General features: G+C 30.8%; 1 protein-coding gene across 1 annotated transcript; it reads left to right on the top strand.

The window, feature by feature from the left end:
• The first annotated feature begins 10,715 nt into the window (after positions 1-10,715).
• LOC135131420 (transcription factor Atoh7-b-like) lies at positions 10,716-12,375 on the top strand. The gene has a single exon (XM_064059169.1). The coding sequence runs from the start codon at positions 11,398-11,400 to the stop codon at positions 11,908-11,910; it is 513 nt and encodes a 170-aa protein (XP_063915239.1). The 5' UTR covers positions 10,716-11,397; the 3' UTR covers positions 11,911-12,375.
• The last annotated feature ends 4,072 nt before the right edge of the window (positions 12,376-16,447 follow it).

Genomic DNA, 16,447 nt, shown 5'->3' on the forward strand with positions numbered 1-16,447 from the left:
TTAAAAAAATGGAGAATTGAGAAATTGAAAAACCAAAAAAGCAAAGTCGAAAAACCGAAGAATTGAAGAACTGAAAAATCACAAAATCGAGAAATCCAAACTTTGAAACAAACACTGAACTACTAAAATATCGTAAAAAAAATCGAAAATCTAAATTTTGAAAATCGAAAAAATTAAAAATCGAGAAATCGAAACTCTAGAATTTAAAAAAGTGAAAAATTTATAAAATTAGATAACTGAAAAATCGAAACATCAAAAAATTGGAAAATCGAAAAATTGAAAAACCCAAAAGTAAAAAATTGAAAAACCGAGAAATCGAAAAATCAGAGGATCGAGAAATTGAGGAGTCGAAACCTGAGAAGAAAAGTTACAAATCGAAAAATTGAACAACCGAAACGTCGAAACAACTGAATTCGATAAATTGAGAAATCAAAAATTTATTGAAAAATCGAAAAATTTTAAAAACGAAAAATTGGAAAAATTAAAAATATAAAAATCCAGACAATTGAAAAATTAAGAAATCGAAGTATAAAACAGTCGAAAAATCGAAAAGTCAAGGAATCAAAACATTGGAGAATCCAAAAACTATAAGAAATATCCAAAGATTGAGAAATTAAAAAAATGGAGAATTGAGAAATTGAAAAACCAAAAAAGCAAAGTCGAAAAACCGAAGAATTGAAGAACTGAAAAATCACAAAATCGAGAAATCCAAACTTTGAAACAAACACTGAACTACTAAAATATCGTAAAAAAAATCGAAAATCTAAATTTTGAAAATCGAAAAAATTAAAAATCGAGAAATCGAAACTCTAGAATTTAAAAAAGTGAAAAATTTATAAAATTAGATAACTGAAAAATCGAATCATCAAAAAATTGGAAAATCGATAAATTGAAAAACCCAAAAGTAAAAAATCGAAAAACCGAGAAATCGAAAAATCAGAGGATCGAGAAATTGAGGAGTCGAAACCTGAGAAGAAAAGTTAAAAATCGAAAAGATGAACAATCAAAACGTCGAAACAACTGAATTCGATAAATCGAGAAATCAAAAAATTATTGAAAAATGGAAACATTTTAAAAAAGAAAAATTGGAAAAATTAAAAATATAAAAATCCGGACAATTGAAAAATTGAAAAACGAAAAATTAAGAAATCGAAATATAAAACAATCGAAAAATTGAAAAATATAAAGCTTAAGGAAATATCGAAAATCTAGAAATCAAAAAACTCAGGAGTCTAAAAATCGAAAAGTCGAAAAATCGAAATATTGAAAAATCCCAAAACTGAAAGCAATACCCAAAAATTTGAGAAATTAAAAAATTGGAAAAGTGGGAAATGGAAAAACTGAAAAGCAAAGCCGAAAAATCGGAAGCTTAAAAATCGAAACTTTGGAACGTCGAGAACTGGGACAATAAAAAAAAGATTGGTACAAAAATCGGAAAGCTGAAAATTTAGAAACGTCGAAATTTGAAAAATTTCTAAAATTGAAGAGGACAAATATTGAGAAATCGTATCATTGAAACACCGGAAAATTGGGAAATCGAACTATAAAGTAGTCGAACAATTGAAATATGTAAAGTTTAAAAAACGTAAAACTGAAAATACAAAAAATAAAAAATTGATACATCAAAACATTGGAGAATCACAGAACTGAATTAAATATCCAAAGATTAAAAAGTAAAAAAAATGGAAAATTGAGAAATTGAAAAACTAAAAAGCAAATTCGAAAAATCGAAGAATTGAAAAACTGAAAAATCTAGCAATGGGAAAATAAAAAATAGATTAACTGAGAAATTGGAAAACTGAATATTTAGCAAGGTCAAAATTTGAAAAATTGAAAAACAGAATTACTGAAGAACTGAAAAATCAAGACATCGAGAAATCGAAAAATCTAAAATTTAAAGCACTGAACAATTAAAATATCGCAAAACATAAAAAAAAAATTCGCAAATCTAAATTTTAAAAATCGAAAAAATGAAAAATCTAGAAATCGAGACTCCAGAAGTTAAAAAAGTGAAAAACTTAAAAATCAGGTAACTGAAGAATCGAAACATCAAAACATTGGAAAATCGAAAAATTGAAAAGCCCAAAAGTAAAAAATCGAAAAATCTAGATATCCAAAAATCTAAACATCGAAAAATTCAAAAACTGAGACATCCAGAAATAGAAAAATCAGAGGATCGAGAAATTAAACAATCAAAACGTCGAAACATCTGAATTTGACAAATCGAGAAATCAAAAAACTGAAAAATCGAAAAATTTAAAAAAAGAGAAATTCGAAAATTCAAAAATTTAAAAATCCGAACAACTGTAAAAATTGAAACATAGAAGAACTGAAAACTCGAGAAATCGAAAAACCTAGAATTTTAACAAGTGGAAACTTAAAACAATGTAAAATTAAGAAATTGGAAAAGTGAGAAATCGGACAACTGAAAAGCAAAGTCGAAAAATGGGAAGCTTAAAACATCGAAACATTGGGAAATCGAGAATTGGGAAAATAAAAAAGATTAGTTCAGAAATCGGAAAGCCGAAAAATTGAAAAATCGACAAAATTGAGAAATCGTATCATTGAAACACACGAAAATGGAGAAATTGAAAAATAAAAAACCGAGAAATCGAAAATTTGAAGAATAGAAAAATTAAAATTAAGATATTGAAAAATCGAGAAATCGAAAAGTCGAAAAATCTCTATAGCCACAAGTTCAGGACTATGCTACTTTTTAACATTTAAATAACATTTATTCGGCAAAATTGTAAGATATCATTATCAATTCCTGGGAGCATGAATGAATAAATTTTGACTAACAATTGAACATGCTTCCAATAACTATAAATTGGAAAATATACACTATTGTAAAATTTGGAAATTACGTCATTTCATAGTTGGTGACAAATTTGGGTGAGTGTTTTTTAGGCATTTGAAATATAAATTTTGTCATTCGGGAACATTATGTATTAAATCGTTAAAATGTTCAAGAACTTTTTTCACTTATTCGTTGTAAAGTCCGACCAGATTTTAATTATTCGTAATATTACTGCTGTGACGCCAAATTCGTAGACGAATGATGAATGAATTTAGAAATCGAAGAATGAAATATATACTTACAAATCCATTCTAGGTTTTCCATCTCTTCCAACCCCTCGTTAAATACATTTGCAGAACTATCTATATTTACAACATCCGGCCTTAAGGCCGTCTCCATAAATGAAGTTTTGGAAAAACCCGTCCGTAGAAAAGATTCAATTAAACAAAAAAAAATGAAAAATTGAAAAAATCGCATAACTCAAAAATCAAAACATCGAAAAATCGAAAAGCCGAAAAGTAAAAAATCAAAAACCGACAAATGGAAAAATCGAAACATCCAAAAATTTAAAACTGAGACATCGAGAAATCGAAAAATCAAAACGTTAAAAATGGAAAAATTGATAAATCAAGAGATTGAACAATCAGAACATCGAACCATCCGCATCTCGATAAATCGAGATCTCAAAAAATTGAAAAATCGAAAATTTAAAAATCGCAAAACTGAAAAATCAACAAATCTAGAAATCGAAAGTCGAAAATTAAAAAAATTGGCAAACTGAAAAAATCGGATAACTCAAAAATCAAAACATCGAAAAATCGAAAAGCCGAAAATTAAAAAATCAAAAAACCGACAATGGACAAATCGAAACATTAAAAAACTGAGACATCTAGAAATGGAAAAATCAAAAGGTTAAAAATGGAAAAATTGATAAATCGAGAGATTGAACAATCAAAACATTAAATTAAATTTAAAAATTCGGAAGCTTGAAAAATTAAAATAGAGAAGAACTGAAAATTCGAGAAGTTGAAAAATCCAGAATTTTAAAAATTGAAAAATTAAAATATGGGGAAGTTGAAACTTTGAGAAATCAAAGTATAAAACGATCAAAAAATTGAAAAACCTAAAGTTCAAGAAACGAAAAATTGAAAATTCAAAAAGTAAAAAGCCGAGAAAAGTCGAAATATTAAAAAATCCCAATCTGAAATATCCAAAAATTGAAAAATAGAAGAAACATTAAAGAATCGAAAAACTGAAAAATCACAAAATTGAACGAAATATCCATAAATAGGGGAATTAATAAAATATTGAAAAATTGGGAAATCGAAAAGTCAAGAAGCAAAGTCGAAAAATCGCAAACTTAGAAAATCAAAAACCTAAAAATCGAAAAATTGAAGAACTGAAGAACTGAAAAATTGAAACTTTGGGAAATCGAGAAATGGGGAAATCAAAAAACAGATTAATTGAGAAGTCGGAAAACTGAAAATTCATAAACGTGAAAATTTGAAAAATTAAAACATTGAAGAACTGAAAAATCGAACAATTTAAAAATCTAAAGTTTAAAAAACGTAAAACTGTAAAGTCGAACTACTAAAAAATCCCAAAACTCAAATATCGAAAAATTTAAAAATTGAAGAAAAATAGAAGAATCGAAAACTGAAAAATCACAAAATTGAACGAAATATCAAAAAATTGGGATATAAAAAAAGTCAAAAAAGCTAAATCGAAAAATTGCAAATTTAAAAAATCGAAAAATTGAAGAACTGAAGAATTGAAAGATCGAAACTTTGGGAAGTCGAGAAATGGAAAAATCGAAAAATAGATTAATCGAGGAATCGGAAAACTGAAAATTCAGAAACGTCCTAATTTGAAAAATTAAAAAATATTGAAGAACTGAAAAATCGAAAATTTAAAACATTGAAAAATTAAAATATCGTAAAATTGAAAAATTGAGAAATCCAAACAACAAAAAATCAAAAAATAAAAATTCGAAAATCTAAAATTTAAAAATCGAAGAACTGAAAATTCAACAAATCGAAACTCGAAAATTGAAAAAATCGGATAATTCAAAAATCAAGATATCGAAAAATCGAAAAATCGAAACGTCGAAAAATACAAAAACTGCGACATCGAGAAGTCGAAAAATTAAAAGATCGAGAACTCGAGAAGTCGAAAAATCGAAAAATGGAGAAACTGAAATAGGCCAAAATCGAAAAATCGAAACGCTAAAAATGGAAAAATTGATAAATCGAGAGATTGAACAATCTAAACATCGAAACATCCGAATCTCGATAAATCGAAATTCCAGAAATTAAAAAATCGAAAATTTAAAAAATTTGGAAAATTGAAAAATTAAAATATAAATGGAAACTCGAAAAATTGAAAAATCTAGGGTTTTAAAAATTGAAAAATTAAAATATCGAAAAGTTGAAAATTTGAGAAATCGAAATATAAAATAGTTGAAAAATTGAAAAATCTATACTAAAGTTTAAAACACGAAAAATTGAAGATCCAAAAAATAAAAAATTGAAAAATCAAAACATTGGAGAATCTCAAAACTGAAGGAAATATTCAAAGATTAAGAAATCAAATAATTGGAAAATTGAGAAATTGGAAAACCAAAAAGCAAAGTCGAAAAATCGAAGAATTGAAAAACTGAAAAGTTGAGAAATGGGAAAATCAAAAATAGATTAATTGAGAAATTGGAAAACTGAATATATGGCAAGGTCAAAATTTGAAAAATTGAAAAGAGAAATACTGAAGAAATAAAAAATCAAGAAATCGAGAAATCTAAAAATCTAAAATATAAAACACTGAACAATTAAAATATCGCAATAAATCAAAAAAAAAAAATTCCAAAATCTAATTTCTAAAATCAAAAAATGAAAAATCGAAAAATCGAAACTCCAGAATTTAAAAAAGTGAAAAATTTAAAAATCGGTTAACTGAAGAATCGAAATATCAAAAAATTGGAAAATCGAAAAACTGAAAAGTCCCAAAGTAAAAAAAAAATCGAAAAACAGAGAAATCGAAAAATCGAAACATCGAAAAATTCAAAAATTGAGACATCGACAAATCGAAAAATCAGAGGATCGAGGAATTGAAAAGTCCAAAAATCGAAATATGAACGGAAAGAAATATCCAAAAAATTGAGAAATTAAAAAATTGGAAGTGAGAAATCAAAAAACTGAAAAGCAAAACCGAAAAATCGGAAGCTTAAAAATCGAAACTTTGGGAAGTCGAGAATTGGGACAATAAAAAAAGATTGGTGCAGAACTCGGCGAGCTGAAAATTTAGAAACGTCAAAATTTCAAAAATTTCTAAAATTGAAGAGGACAAAAATTGAGAAATCGTATCATTGAAACACCGGAAAATTGAGAAATCGAACTATAAACTAGCCGAAAAATTTAAATATCTAAAGTTTAAAAAACGAAAAACTGAAAATCCAAAAAATAAAAAATTGAAAAATCAAAACATTGGAGAATCTCAGAACTGATCTAAATATCCAACGATTAAAAAGTAAAAAAAATGGAAAATTGAGAAATTGAAAAACTAAAAAGCAAATTCGAAAAATCGAAGAATTGAAAAACTGAAAAATCTAGCAATGGGAAAATAAAAAATAGATTAACTGAGAAATTGGAAAACTGAATATTTAGCAAGGTCAAAATTTGAAAAATTGAAAAACAGAATTACTGAAGAACTGAAAAATCAAGACATCGAGAAATCGAAAAATCTAAAATTTAAAACACTGCACTCCAAAAATCTAAACATCGAAAAATTCAAAAACTGAGACATCCAGAAATCGAAAAATTAGAGGACATCTGAATTCGACAAATCGAGAAATCAAAGAAAATTGAAAAATTTAAAAAAGAGAAATTGGAAAATTCAAAAATTTAAAAATCCGAACAATTGTAAAAATTGAAACATAGAAGAATTGAAAACTCGAAAAATCGAAAAACCTAGAATTTTAACAAGTGAAAACTTAAAACAACGAAAAATTAAGAAATCGAAATTTTGAAAAATCCCAAAACTGAAAGAAATATCCAAAAAATTGAAAAATTAAAAAATTGGAAAAGTGAGAAATCGGACAACTGAAAAGCAAAGTCGAAAAATGGGAAGCTTAAAACATCGAAACTTTGGGAAATCGAGAATTGGGAAAATAAAAAAGATTAGTTCAGAAATCGGAAAGCCGAAAATTGAGAAATTGAAAAATAAAAAACCGAGAAATCGAAAATTTGAAGAATGGAAAAATTAAAATTAAGATATTGAAAAATCGAGAAATCGAAAAGTCGAAAAATCTCAATAGCCACAAGTTCAGGACTATGCTACTTTTTAACATTTAAATAACATTTATTCGACAAAATTGTAAGATATCATTATCAATTCCTGGGAGCATGAACGAATAAATTTTGACTAACAATTTAACATGCTTCCAAAAACTATATTATTATTATTATTATTATTATTATTATTATTATTAAAACCGTAAACGGAGGATATAAAATTTAAATTACATAGACTATTGTAAAATTTGGAAATTACGTCATTTCATAGTTGGTGACAAATTTGGGTGAGTGTTTTTTAGGCATTTGAAATATAAATTTTGTCATTCGGGAACATTATGTATTAAATCGTTAAAATGTTCAAGAACTTTCTTCACTTATTCGTTGTAAAGTCCGACCAGAATTTAATTATTCGTAATATTACTGCTGTGTCGCCAAGTTCGTAGACCAATGATGAATGAATTTGGAAATCAAAGAATGAAATATACCTATACTTACAAATCCATTTTAGGTTTTCCATCTCTTCCAACCCATCGTTAAATACATTTGCAGAACTATCTATATTTACAACATCCGGCCTTAAGGCCATGTCCATAAATGAAGTCTTGGAAAAACCCGTCCGTAGAAAAGATTCAATGAAACAAAAAAAAAATGAAAAATTGAAAAAAATCGGATAACTCAAAAATCAAAACATCGAAAAATCGAAAAGCCGAAAAGTAAAAAATCAATAAACCGACGAATGGAAAAATCGAAACATCGAAAAATTTAAAACTGAGACATCGAGAAATCGAAAAATCAAAAAGTTAAAAATGGAAAAATTGATAAATCAAGAGATTGAACAATCAGAACATCGAACCAACCGCATCTCGATAAATCGAGATCTCAAAAAATTGAAAAATCGAAAATTTAAAAATCGCAAAACTGAAAAATCAACAAATCTAGAAATCGAAAGTCGAAAACTTAAAAAATTGGCAAATTGAAAAAATCGGATACCTCAAAAATCAAAACACTGAAAAATCGAAAAGCCGAAAAGTAAAAAATCAAAAAACCGACAAATCAAAAAAAAATGAAAAATTAAAATATCGGAAAGTTGAAACTTTGAGAAATCAAAGTATAAAACGATCAAAAAATTGAAAAGCCTGAAGTTCAAGAAACGAAATATTGAAAATTCAAAAAGTAAAAAGTCGAGAAAAGTCGAAATACAAAAAAATCCCAAAACTGAAATATCCAAAAATTGAGAAATAGAAGAAACATTAAAGAATCGAAAAACTGAAAAATCACAAAATTGAACGAAATATCCGTAAATTATATAATTAATAAAATATTGAAAAATTGGGAAATCGAAAAGTCAAAAACCAAAGTCGAAAAATCGCAAACTTAAAAAATCAAAAAATTAAAAAATCAAAAACCTGAAAAATCGAAAAAATTGAAGAATTGAAAAATTGAAACTTAGGGAAGTCGAGAAATGGGGAAATCAAAAAACAGGAGAAGTCGGAACACTTAAAATTCATGAACGTCAAAATTTAAAACATAGTGAAGAACTGAAAAATCGACCAATTTAAAAATTTAAAGTTTAAAAAACGTAAAACTGAAAAGTCGATATCGAAAAATTGAAAAATTGAGAAAAATAGAAGAATCGAAAAACTGAAAAATCACAAAATTGAACGAAATATCAAAAAATTGGGACATAAAAAAAGTCAAAAAAGCTAAGTCGAGAAATCGCAAACTTAAAAAATCGAAAAATTGAAGTATTGGAGAATTGAAAGATCGAAATTTTGGGAAGTCGAGAAATGGGAAAATCAAAAAATAGAGTAATCGAGAAATCGGAAAACTGAAAATTCAGAAACGTCATAATTTGAAAAATTAAAAAATATTGAAGAACTGAAAAATCGAAAATTTAAAACATGGAAAAATTAAAATATCGTTAAATTGAAAAATAGAGAAATCCAAAAAACAAAACTTCGAAAATCTAAAATTTAAAATTCAACAAATCGAAACTCGAAAATTAAAAAAATCGGATAGTTCAAAAATCGAGAAATCGAAAAATCAAAAGATCGAGAACTCGAGAAGTCGAAAAGTCGAGAAGTCGAAAAATCGAAAAATTGAGAAACAGAAATAGTGAAGAACTGAAAAATCAAGAAATCGAGAAATCGAAAAATTTAAAATTTAAAACACTGAACAATTTAAATATGTATAGCAAAAAAAAAAAAATCGAAAATCTAAATTTTAAAAATCAAAAAAATAAAAAGTCGAGAAATCGAAACTCCAGAATTTAATAAAGTGAAAAATCTAAAAATTATATAACTGAAAAATCGAAACATCAATAAATTGAAAAGGCCAAAAGTAAAAAATCAAAAAACGAAGAAATCAAATAATCGAAACATCGAAAAATTCAAAAACCGCGACATCGACAAATCAAAAAATCAGAGGATCGAGAAATTGAGAAGTCCAAAAATCGAAATATTGAAAAATAACAAAACTGAAAGAAATATCCAAAAAATTGAGAAATTAAAAAATTGGAAAAGTGAGAAATCGAAAAACTGAAAGGCAAAGCCGAAAAATCGGAAGCTTAAAAATCGAAACTTTGGGAAGTCGAGAATTGGGACAATAAAAAAAAGATTGGTACAGAAATCGGAGAGCTGAAAATTTAGAAACATCAAAATTTCAAAAATTTCTAAAATTGAAGAGGACAAAATTTGAGAAATCGTATCACCGAAACACCGGAAAATTGAGAAATCGAACTATAAAGTAGTCGAAAAATCAAAACATCGAAAAATTCAAAAACTGAGAAATCGAGAAATCGGAAAATCAGAGGATCGAGAAAGCTGAGACGAAAAGTTCGAAATCGAAAAATTGATAAATCAAGACGTGAAAAAAAAAATGAAAAAATCGAAAATTTAAAACGCCCGACAATTGAAAAATTGAAATATAGAAGAACTGAAATCTCGAGACATCGAAAAACCTAGAGTTATAACAATTGCAAAATTAAAACAACGAAAAATTGAAAAATATAAAGCTTAACGAAATATTGAAAATCCAGAAATCAAAAAATTCAGGAGTCCAAAAATCGAATAGTCGGAAAATCGAAATATTGAAAAATCCCAAAACTGAAAGAAAGTCGAAAAATCGGAATCTTAAAAAATCGAAAGTCGAGAATTGAGAAAATAAAAAAAAGATTAGTTCACAAATCGAAAAGCTGGAAATTTAGAAACGTCAAAATTTGAAAAATCGACAATTTGACTAACTATTTAACACGCTTCCAATAACTATAAATTGGAAAATGTTGTTGATTTTTTCCCAAAAATCATGACGTCTAAGGTAAAAACTCAACACGGATTCATAAAACGTAAACGGAGGATATAAAATTTAAATTACATACACTATTGTAAAATTTGGAAATTACGTCATTTCATAGTTGGTGACAAATTTGGGTGAGTGTTTTTTAACCATTTGAAATGTAAATTTTGTCATTCGGGAACATATTGTATTAAATCGTTAAAATGTCCAAGAACTTTCTTCACTTATTCGTTGTAAAGTCCGTCCAGATTTTAATTATTCGTAATATTACTGCTGTGTCGCCAAGTTCGTAGACCAATGATGAATGAATTTGGAAATCGAAGAATGAAATATATACTTACAAATCCATTTTAGGTTTTCCATCTCTTCCAACCCCTCGTTAAATACATTTGCAGGACTATCTATCTATCTATGTTTACAACATCCGGCCTTGTCCATAAATGAAGTCTTGGAAAAACCCGTCCGTAGAAAAGATTCAATTAAACGTCGAGAAAACATGAAAATATCCAGTCGCCCGAGGTACTGCATTGAAATAGTTCCTTAGCTTACGCTCGGGAAGTAAGAAGAAGGATCTAAAGGCCGGACCTCACTTCTTGGTACTAAATTAAGTGAAATAAATGAAATAGTTGTAAAAATTCCTGCCTTCTCTAGTCGTTCTTGCACCTGCTGTACCAAAACTAGGAGATTCACTCTCCGGTCTTCCCCTGCCCTCGCTCGCCACCTCGCTTCCGCCTTCCCCAGCCGCCAACCCGTCCCCCATTCGCAGAAAAAATCCCATCGCACACCTCTAGCGCCGGCCTCACCTCCATCCTCGACAGTGGCAATGGCAAAGCCTCGACCGCTACCACTTCTTTGATTTAACACCTAGCACACGCTCGTCATCTCCAGTCCGCCGCGAGCCCTGGCAGCATCCGTCCAAGAACCTGTTATCCGCGAGTGAACCACTTAGCCAAGAACCGGAACATAAACAGTGCCAGCACGCGCCGCTCCTCGGTGTGATGTGATGGAAGACGCGAAATGTTCCTGCACCAGAACGACTACTACCAGCAGAACCACGAGTCGTCCTCCGACGGGTGCCTGTCGCCGCGGGGCTCGCCGGGCTGCCACCCCCTGAGCCTGTCCAGCCCCATGTCCATCTCCTCGGACCCGGGCATGTCGTCGCAGCCCTACACCCCCAACTACTACAAGCAGGAGAGCTGGGGCCACTACGGGGAGAACAACAACGTGTACGGGTACAAGTCGGACGGGGGCGGCTACGGCAGCCAGGAGTTCTACCGGGCGCCGTGCAAGTACAAGAAGGACGCCAAGAAGGGGGCGGCGGCGCAGGCCGGCATGGAGGTGATGAAGAAGCGGCGGCTGGCGGCGAACGCGCGGGAGCGCAGGAGGATGAACAGCTTGAACGACGCCTTCGACAGGCTGAGGGACGTGGTGCCGTCGCTGGGGAACGACAGGAAGCTGTCCAAGTTCGAGACGCTGCAGATGGCACAGACGTACATCGCCGCTCTGCACGAGCTGCTGCAGAGGGACTGATTGTGATATGGTCTGTTCTATTTATTTATTTATTCTAGAGTTAGATCAAGATGATGGTCTTGAAGGCGGGCTGGGTTTGCCTAGATCGTGCAATATTAGATATTAAGAATATCCAGACGTGCAATATCTGTGTCGATATTTTTAATTGTAGGTTAGTGTAATCGGTGCGCTTCTCTATGACTTTGTGATATCGGAATACAGTGCAATAATCGGTACAGTGCGGTTGGAGGGATCAGTGCAATTATTTACTTTACTTACTTAAGCACACAGTATTAACGCTAACAAGTTTTTAGAATATGTGCAAGTTTAAGCTGGTTGTTATTTTTTTACATATTTATTGACTTGTTCCTTCTTGTTCTCTGTTTTTATTTTGATGTAATTATGTACGATATTGTAAATGAGCGTTTTTATGTTCCTTTTGTAATATATTTTTACCAAATGTATCTCAGTTAGTGCAATATTTTTAATAAAGTTGTTTTTCAATAGACAATCTTTTTTTCACATTCAAAAGTCCAAATTCATTATGCGGAAGTTTTGCCTAAGGTTACGTAAAAAATGGGTTACTAGCTCTCACAATGAAAGAAAATTTCTAAAAAAAAAATATGATAAATTGCTAGATAAAACTCGTCAATTTGTATGCATCTTTCGTCTATCTTCAGCAACTAATCGAAACAACATTAAAATTCGCGTTCTCTCAGGAATAAAAAAGAAGACCTGAAGGTTAACGAGTTGAAAGTGCGTAAAGAGGGTAAGTCCGACATTTCTAAAATTATTAAGTACTTAGTAAACCACCCAATTGTAACAAAGTACATTAAAAATCTTTAAGAAAGGTAAAGTTAAGCCAGTTGAAATTAATTGTTTGGATGCAGTAGTTCTGTTAAAACGGAAGATTTAATTCGATTTATCGTCTGTGCAAGCCTGAATGAGCGCATGGAACACCTGCCCGATTTTGAAATGTATAATGGACAGCATCAGCAGTACAAATCGTAATAATAAACTTTAATTAACGGAAAACGGTTATAAAAATATATCATCTCGGTACTTCTACTTGTAATGGAATAATTTAAGCAAAACAATCCCAAAAATTCTGAAAAGTCGGTGGAACCAGCAAATATTTTTTAGAAATACTGATCAGATTTTAGAAAAAAATTAAAGTTATTCTAATTAACATAGTCCTACATATGTAGTTTATGATTCCGTATTGAGTTTTTACCCGAAACGTCCAGGTTTTGGATTTTGCAATTTAAATTTGAATCTGCAAAACCGAATGCCTTGGAATCTTGCAGATGTTTTAAAGTTATGATAAGCACGATAAATGTTTAATCAAAATATATTTACTTATCCCCTCTAAAAAATTAATGACGTCAGCTCAAAATTTTGCGGAATGTATCCTGTCTAAAGTGTGCAAACTATGGGTGGGGCTTATAATAAAAGTACTTTAAATATCAAATGGTATACACTAAGAAAATGATGTGATGGATGAATTTTTTCTTCGTTGTCAGATAGAGAGGAGGAGTTAGTTGCAAAATCCATATTAGAGAACGGGTGGGTGGGCGGGGCTAAGTTTAACTTTTTCCTAGAGAGTCTTTTATAGACAAGCAGTAGGCCCGCCCACTCACCCCCTCTTCATTCTGGTGACTACTCTTAATACTGTTAATTAAAAACAGATAATTTGTTATTTTCCTTCTATTAATTATTCGATCTACACCCCATATTTCAAGGGATTTTTCTTCATTTATAGTGATAGTGATACTAATGTTTTATTCGCCACATTACAATTATATAAAACGTAGGTATCAGATAAAAATACAAAAAATAGAATGTCTAATAAGGAAAATATAAAATATAAACGTAAATACTCCAACCCAACCAACATTTTGGACAGTTTGTTATTAATCTTTAAATTCTTTAAATTTAATTTGTTAATTTTTTCTTTTAAACAATAAATTTCGTCTTCTTTTTGTAGCAATAAATTTTGGTAGGACTTTCCTGGACACTCGATTTGAAAATTGTTTATCAGTGGATATCGAATTTTGAATGTTAATATTTTTTCAGTAATTGTGTTTTCTGGATTGATAATTTTAAATGTACCTTAAAGTATAATTTTAAAGATATCTCGGGGAACACTTTTGTTTTGTTTTTGAAGTAGTTTGAAAGAATCTCGGAAATCCTTTGTCGTTTGTTGTTGGAGTAGTATCAAAGAATCTCAGGAAGCCATTTTATTGTGTTTTTGATGTAGTTTTAAGGATCTCGAGGTTGTTTTGTGTTTGTTTTTGAAGTTGTTTGAAAGAATCTCGAGGGCTCCTTGTGTTTTGTTTTTGAAGTATTTTTAAGAATCTCGGGGGTCCCTTGTCGTTTGTTTTTTAAGTAGTTTTAAGAATCTTGGGGATCCCTCGCCGTTTGTTTTTGACATAATTGAAAGAATCTCGGGGACTACGAGTACTTGTGTTTTTTTCCTGAAGTAATTTTAAGGATCTCGGGGACGTATTATGTTTTGTGTTTGAAGTAATTTGAAAGAATCTCGGCGACCACTTATGTCCGATTTTTGACCTAATTTTAAAGAATTTCGGGGACTTCTTTCGTTTTGTTTTTGAAGTAGTTTGAAAGACTCTCGAGGGTCCTTTGTCGTTTGTTTTTGGAGTACTTTCAAGGAATCTCGGGTAGCCATTTTGTCCTCTTTTTGAAGTAGTTTTAAGGCTCTCGGGGTTCTTTTGTGTTTGTTTTTGAAGTAGTTTGAAAGTATCTCGAAGACTCCTTGTTTTTAGTTTTTGAAGTAGTTTTAATAATCTCGGGGCTCCCTTGTCGTTTGTTTTTGAAGTAGTTTGAGGGAATCTTGGGGGTTCTCCTTGCGTTTTGTTTCTGAAGTAGTTTTAAGGATCTCGGGGACTCCTTGTTTTTTTTCTGAAGTGGTTTTAAGAATCTCAGGGGTCCTTTGTCGTTTGTTATTGGAGTACTTTCAAAGAATCTAGGGTAGCCATTTTGTTCTGTTTTTGAAGTAGTTTCAAGGATTTCGGGGTTCTTTTGTGTTGGTTTTTGAAGTAGTTTGAAAGAATCTCGAGGAATCCTTGTGTTTTGTTTTTGAAGTAGTTTTAAGAATCTTGGGAGTCCCTTGTCGTTTGTTTCTGAAGTAGTTTAAAAGAATCTCGGGGACTCCTTGTTTTTTGTTTCTAAAGTAGTTTTAAGAATCTTGGGGGTCCCTTGTCGTTTGTTTCTGAAGTAGTTTAAAAGAATCTCGGGGACTCCTTCTGTTTTGTTTCTCAAGTAGTTTTAAGAATCTCGGGGCTCTCTTGTCGTTTGTTTTTGAAGTAGTTTGAGGGAATCTTGGGGGGTCTCCTTGCGTTTTGTTTCTGAGGTAGTTTTAAGGATCTCGGCGACTCCTTGTTTTTTTTCTGAAGTGGTTTTAAGAATCTCAGGGGTCCTTTGTCGTTTGTTATTGGAGTACTTTCAAAGAATCTCGGGTAGCCATTTTGTTATGTTTTTGAAGTAGTTTCAAGGATTTCGGGGTTCTTTTGTGTTAGTTTTTGAAGTAGTTTGAAAGAATCTCGAGGAATCCTTGTGTTTTGTTTTTGAAGTAGTTTTAAGAATCTTGGGAGTCCCTTGTCGTTTGTTTCTGAAGTAGTTTAAAAGAATCTAGGGGACTCCTTGTTTTTTGTTTCTAAAGTAGTTTTAAAAATCTTGGAGGTCCCTTGTCGTTTGTTTCTGAAGTAGTTTAAAAGAATCTCCAAGGTCCCTTGTCGTTTGTTTTTGAAGTAGTTTTAAGAATCTCGGGGGTCCCTTGTCGTTTGTTTCTGAAGTAGGTTGAAAGAATCTCGGGGGTCCCTTGTCGTTTTTTTTTTGAAGTATTTTTAAGAATCTCGGGGGTCCCTTGTCGTTTGTTTTTGAAGTAGTTTGAAAGAATCTCGGGGACTCCTTGTGTTTTGTTTCTGAAGTAGTTTTAAGAATCTCGGGGGTCCCTTGTCGTTTGGTTTTGAAGTAGTTTTAAGAATCTCGGGGGTTCCTTGTCGTTTGTTTTTGAAGTAGTTTTAAGAATCTCGGGGGTCCCTTGTCGTTTGTTTCTGAAGTAGTTTGAAAGAATCTCGGGCAGTTTTTGAATTTTATTTTTGAAGTAGTTTTAAGAATCTCGAGGTTCTTTTGTGTTTTGTTTTTGAAGTAGTTTTAAGAATCTCGGGGGTCCCTTGTCGTTTGTTTCTGAAGTAGTTTGAAAAAATCTCGAGGACTCCTTGTGTTTTGTTTTTGAAGTAGTTTTAAGAATTTCGGGAGCCCCTTATCGTTTGTTTTTGAAGTAGTTTTAAGAATCTCGGTGTTATTTTGTGTATGTTTTTGATATAGTTTGAATGAATCTCGGGGACTCTTTGTGTTTTGTTTTTGAAGTAGTTTTAAGAATCTCGGGGGTCCCTTGTCGTTTGTTTCTGAAGTAGGTTGAAAGAATCTCGGGGGTCCCTTGTCGTTTTTTTTTTGAAGTATTTTTAAGAATCTCGGGGGTCCCTTGTCGTTTGTTTTTGAAGTAGTTTGAAAGATTCTCGGGTACTCCTTGTGT

The sequence above is a fragment of the Zophobas morio genome, unplaced genomic scaffold (assembly GCF_036711695.1).
Source record: "Zophobas morio isolate AGI-343-1 ecotype UQ-CSIRO unplaced genomic scaffold, CSIRO_AGI_Zmor_V1 ptg000020l, whole genome shotgun sequence".
NCBI classification, from domain to species: Eukaryota; Metazoa; Arthropoda; class Insecta; order Coleoptera; family Tenebrionidae; genus Zophobas; species Zophobas morio.